This window comes from Triticum urartu, chromosome 1A (assembly GCF_056163025.1).
Source record: "Triticum urartu cultivar PI428250 chromosome 1A, HENAU_Tu73, whole genome shotgun sequence".
NCBI classification, from domain to species: domain Eukaryota; kingdom Viridiplantae; phylum Streptophyta; class Magnoliopsida; order Poales; family Poaceae; genus Triticum; species Triticum urartu.
Window position 1 is genome coordinate 558,597,762 of NC_141873.1, and position 5,488 is coordinate 558,603,249.

At 49.1% G+C, this 5,488-nt stretch overlaps 1 protein-coding gene across 1 annotated transcript; it reads left to right on the plus strand.

Moving 5' to 3' along the window:
- The first annotated feature begins 892 nt into the window (after nucleotides 1–892).
- On the plus strand, nucleotides 893–1,483 carry LOC147992707 (uncharacterized). The gene has a single exon (XM_087539113.1). It carries the CDS (start codon nucleotides 893–895, stop codon nucleotides 1,481–1,483), a length of 591 nt encoding a protein of 196 aa, XP_087395239.1.
- Nucleotides 1,484–5,488: the final 4,005 nt, after the last annotated feature.

Sequence of the window (5,488 nt, forward strand, 5' to 3'; positions counted from 1 at the left end):
CCAGGTATATTTCGGCCCGTCTCTTTATTTCCACGGACCCGCTCTCTCCCACGAGGGTACTCCCGTCCCGCATCCCTGCCGGCCGCACGGCCTACAGCGCCCGCGGATCCGCCCACCTGTGCCACAGACGAACCGGCGTGCCAGACACCAACTGGACCTTTTGTATGGTCAGACTGCCTGTCTTCTCATCTTCTCCAATAACTCGTGAGGCCACAGGTGATACTCCCTCCGGTCCTTTTTAGTTCGCATATAAGATTTGACTGAAGTCAAACCTCATAAAGTTTGATCAACTTTATAGAAAAAACTACCAACATTCACAATCTGAAATCAATATTAATAGATGTGCTATGACTTAAAGTTTCATATTGTATAATTTTAGCATGGCAGACGTTGATATTTTTTCATATAAATACGGTCAAACTTTGTGAAGTTTGACTTCAGAGAATTCTAATATGCAGAGTAAAAAGGACCGGAGGAAGTACCTGAAACTGTCGGTGCACATACAATTAATGGGCACAGAGACACGCGATGAACTTTATGTTAGAGCAACTCCAACGGTTCAATCCAAACGGACGGCGTTTCTGTCCATTTGGGTCGGCCACCAGCCCGCCATCCGCCCTCTTTTAGTTTTGGGTCGCCAGTGCGTCCAACGAGCCGACCCATTTCATGCCCGCGCGTGTTTGAGATTATGTCGTCGCCTTGGTTTTGGCTCTCCAGCGCGAGGGAAAGGTTCACGCGCGCGGGGGGTGGGGGGAGCGGCCTAGCGCGCGCTGGTTTTGGCGCTCCAGCGCGCGGGAAAGGTTCGCGCGCGCGCCGCGGCCGGCCCTTGTTATAAAGAAGGCGCTCCCTCCACACTCTGTCCGCCGCCCACTCTCGCCGTCTCTGCGCCACCATGTCGATCCGCCGCCTGGGCGCTTTGGATTTTCGCGGAGTCCGCGAGCTCCGCTCCGGCGCCTTCTCCTCCGAGATCTGCTTTCACGAGAAGCGTATCATCCTCGGCACCTTCGACACCGTAGAGGAGGCGGCCCGCGCGCACGACGTGGCAGCGTGGCGCCTCCGGAGGCCTCGCCGGGATATGAATTTTCCCAATATGTCGAGCCAGCGGGCGCAGGATCTGGCACCTCTCCCGCGGCTTTTCATCGACGAGGATCGTCGTGTCTACCAGAGGCGGCAGCGTCGCCTCGCCTTCGCAGAGAAGGACGTGGAAGCCTTGGTGGTGTGGCGCAGAGGCTTCCCGCAAGACATCATCGACGAGCGCCAGTTCTACACGCAATTGAGGTTGGAGAGGGACGCAAGGAGGAGAGAGCGAGCCGCCTATCGGGAGGACAAGTTTTCGCGGAATTCGCGGAAGCAGGCAGCTCAATTGAAACTGAAGCTACGAGAAACGTCGGGTTGGAACTTTGAAGACGAGCAGCTTGCTGACGCCTACATTCAGACGTCGGAGGAGGACATTACCGAGTCGGAGTCAGAAAGCGACGAGTAGTGGTCTTTTTTTTTATCTGTGTACGCTAGAACTATCTTGTATCCATTTTAATCTGAAAAAATGGCCGACGGCGTCAGTGATGTAGCAGGCGGGCGAGTGTGTGAATCCAATGTGCCACCGACCAGCGGGCCCGGTGAGGAAAGAGGGCGAGCGCGCGCGTCCGTCTTGTGTCCGCGCCGATGCAAATCAGGCTAAAAAATGGACCAGGAATGGGTCGGCAGGCGGACGAAAGCGGACGCGTGTCCGTTTGGGTCAGCGTGTTGGGCCGACTTTTTTGTCCGCGCCGACTTAAACGGACGGTCACGGATGAAATAGGTCGCCCATTAGAGTTGTTCTTATGTTCCTTATCTAGCATCTGCATAGATTCTCTTAGCTCAGCTGAACTTGATTATAGCACCGCCGGTTTCCTCAGCTCCTCCGTTGTGTGGCGTCAAGCCAGGTACCATGGCAGCGATCTCATGTGGATGTCTTCTTTTGCTTATTCCTTAGTATTTCTAATGTTTACTTCATCCTCTTTTTCAGGTTTAAGATCCCAATTATCATCACATATTCAAAGTTACGTTGCATACATATATAGTTCCTGAACAATTATTTTGCGGCACAGTTTTTCTTTGATGCTGTATTTTTTACCCGTTACTTTGCATCTCAACAATGGTGTTGGTTTGTTTTTGCAGGGTTTGTGACTGTACATTTCCATACAGTTTTCAATATTTTGTTTCTTTTATATAATTTATTTCACTGTGCCTGAGGAGTCCTCCATCGGCCGAAGACTGCAGGATGGACTACACCAATCCGGTACCTCCATGAGGAGGAGGTGGTGGAGGAGGATCTAATTTGAGGTGAGGACCGACGCTTGAAAGTTATTTTTTTTGGAACGAAGGCTCAAGAAAAACCCGGCTTTGAATTAACGAAGCCATCAACCGGTCAGGAATTACATCGGCCCCATACAACAGACAAGAGAAACAAAGAAACTGAAAACGGCAGATACAAGGTGCTACAAAAACAGTTTACAGGCACCACAACAGACAGCACAAGAGATCTACAGGAGGACTAACTAAATGTTGATGGAGCCCTTCGACGCGAATGAAGCACCAAAGCATGACAGCAAGCGAGCTTCAAGAGGGAATCGCGCCCATCGAAGATGAACATGCCCTCATCTACTCCGAAAGGAAACCACCATGATCAAACCCTCCTTCTTCAATTTCGAAGGGGACCCCTACCCCTCGCCCTGGATCGAAGGGCACCGGACCGTCGCAAATTGAAGCAACTCACCCTAGAGCAAAGAACGGTGGAGATGCTGTAGCACCTTGGGAGATACTTAGCGTGACCAACTGACTGTGCAAGATCACCAGGAGAAGAACCTCACCGCAGCTCGATGGTCCATACACGAAGACATGAAGCTGTTTAAGGACGAGGGCACCAAAGAAACAAACGCAGAGTTGATAAACAACTGGAGCTTATACGAGATTAGAGCTCAAGAAATATCCATGTCCGAAGCGCCCACGCCGTGCAGCTGCACACAGGGGAGAGGAACCCTATCCCCTCCCCCAACCATGGCAACCCACAAGTGAACCTACGGACAGCCACAGGGAACTAATCTTGCGAATCCCAGCGAAATCGGCAACTGCGATGTCGCTGCGCGCCGGAGAACCGCATCCAAGTGCCAACGCACACCCCCAACTCGCCCAACACGACACCTTCAGGAAGGTGACGACGCAAGCCGCGCCGCTGTCGCCCAGACCAGAGCTGGCTGAGGTTTTCACCCGGGTATGAGAGAGGAGAGAGATGGGAACGAACCTCGACGGCACCTCCGAGAAGGGGAACGGCGCCAGCAGGCATCGCCACCGTCGTGGCCGGAGCCACCGGCCAAAGATTTCTCCCGGTCCGAGCATGCAAACTCTGGCATCCCCACCTTCAACGGATCCGGCGACCGGCGGCCGCCACGACCCAGATCCAGAGGGGAAAAGGCATAGGAAGGGGAAGGAAGAGACCTCCAGATCTGACGTGCAGCCAGGGGCACCAGGCCACCCGTCGTGACCCTCGCCCCGCGCCTCCACCACTCGTCGCCCGCGCGGCCAAGGGGGGGAGGAGGAGCACCAGCGAACGCCGCTCGCCGCAGAGACCGCGCCGCCGCCTCGGCTACGAGAGCCCTCCGCACGGAGACGGAGCAGGACGGCCTCGCCGCCACCTTCCTTGGACGCCGCGTGGACTATGCCGGCGACTCCTCTGGCGGCGGCGAGGAGGGAAAGGGGAGGGGAAGGAGGCTTGGCGGCTAGGGTTTTGTCGCCGCCCGCGTCGCCCTGAGCGGAGCGAAGCCGGACGTTGCGAGGTCAGGCTTGGCAGTTTCCATGTTGACACTAATTATTATTTTCCTAGCATCTGCGTGCCTAGATTAATCAGGTCAGTTAACAACTAATCTATTTGTTCACGTTGATTTTATAACTATTGTAGTTATTCTCCTGCCGAACTATCTAGCATTCTTCATTTATCTTTCCCTAATTTACTAGCTGCGGGACATACTTTCTTTTGTAGAGGATGAGCGACACCATGTGCTACTTGCGGCTGCTGCCTTTTCTCCCTCAAGCATGGCATCAACGGTGTGCCCGCCTGATCCGACAATAGGTCTTTGTCCTCCAATGAGTTTCTGATCCGCAAATATGTCCTCCAATGAGTTTCTGTGAGCATCTGAATCGTCTAGATGATGTTACCAAATTGAGAGCTTTCAGCCTAACCTTAGGTAGCGACATGAAAGGTTAACTTTATTAGTTATACTCAGTTCCAAAAAAAGTGTCTTGGTTTTAGTTCAAACATTTATTTTGCAACGGAGGGAGTAGTTTTTTAGGCGATTTAGTTTTCTTTTCTCAATGGTTGGAGCATGAGATGATAAAACATATGTCTACATTGATTATTTGCTATGACATGTATATATTTTGTTTGTTTTCTTGCAAATTCATTGTTTGAGATTCCCGTGGCAGCGCGTGGGGGAAACGACTACTAGCTATGGTTTAAATAATTATTACATTTTTCATTAATTAAGCTTAATATGATAAACTTATGTCCTAAAACTTAATCCTTTGCAATATATCAACATGCCAACACATCAACACTGCACTTATCAAGTATAATACCCTAATTGTTTTATTACTTTTCATATCGTTCCACATAAGGTTCAAATAAATATAAATGATATATTCATTTTATGGTTATTTTTCTCAGTCTCTAAATCCTATACACTGCTACAAATTCCCGCAGCAACGCGCAGACTGTTATCTAGTTATAAGAATATTCGTGTAATTATAAAAAATGCTAATATACTTAGTTTACAAAAGTATTTATCTCTCATTGATTTTTTTATGGAATCTAAAGTTTGTTTGTGTCGTATACAAAAATGTTGGTAGAATTCATAAAATAAAATTACATGTATTTCAACAATATTCGATGTTTATTTTTAAAAATGACAACACCTAATAAAAAAGAAAATTAAAAATAACTAGCCACAAAATTAAAAACAACAATAAAACCCTTTGCATGGCCAAAGTGGTTCTGTCAGTATCTTCCGAACCCACAAACTATCACTCCTTCTGATCTCAGGGATAGGGGCAGTTGCAGCGGGCCTGCCACTTCCACAATATTTCCTAGCAGCAAAGACATTCACCACTTGAGTGCCAAATGATTCTTGGGAACAAGGATCTTCTAGTACCCCATCTTCTGAAACCGAAGAGAGCTGCATCTTCTCCTAACCACCTAGGAAATCCAGATTTTCCTCTTCCAAGTCATCTCCTCATTCTCCCCAGCACTAGCATCAACCTCCATCTCATCTTCCTTGGCCTAAAATCATGAACACCTTTTAAAATTCCGAGCATTTTCTAAACAAAATAGAAGAACACACGGGGTTGACCGTGATAGGGTATGCGAGGCCTGTTTTGTGAAAAGAAAAAATAGAACAAGCGCACTGTTTTCTAAAGAGATGGCATGACAATAAATAACTAGATATCAAAGGAACTA

Bases quoted from the DNA above. Each gene is read 5' to 3' on its own strand.
- LOC147992707 (XM_087539113.1), top strand. From the start codon at position 893: ATGTCGATCCGCCGCCTGGGCGCTTTGGATTTTCGCGGAGTCCGCGAG.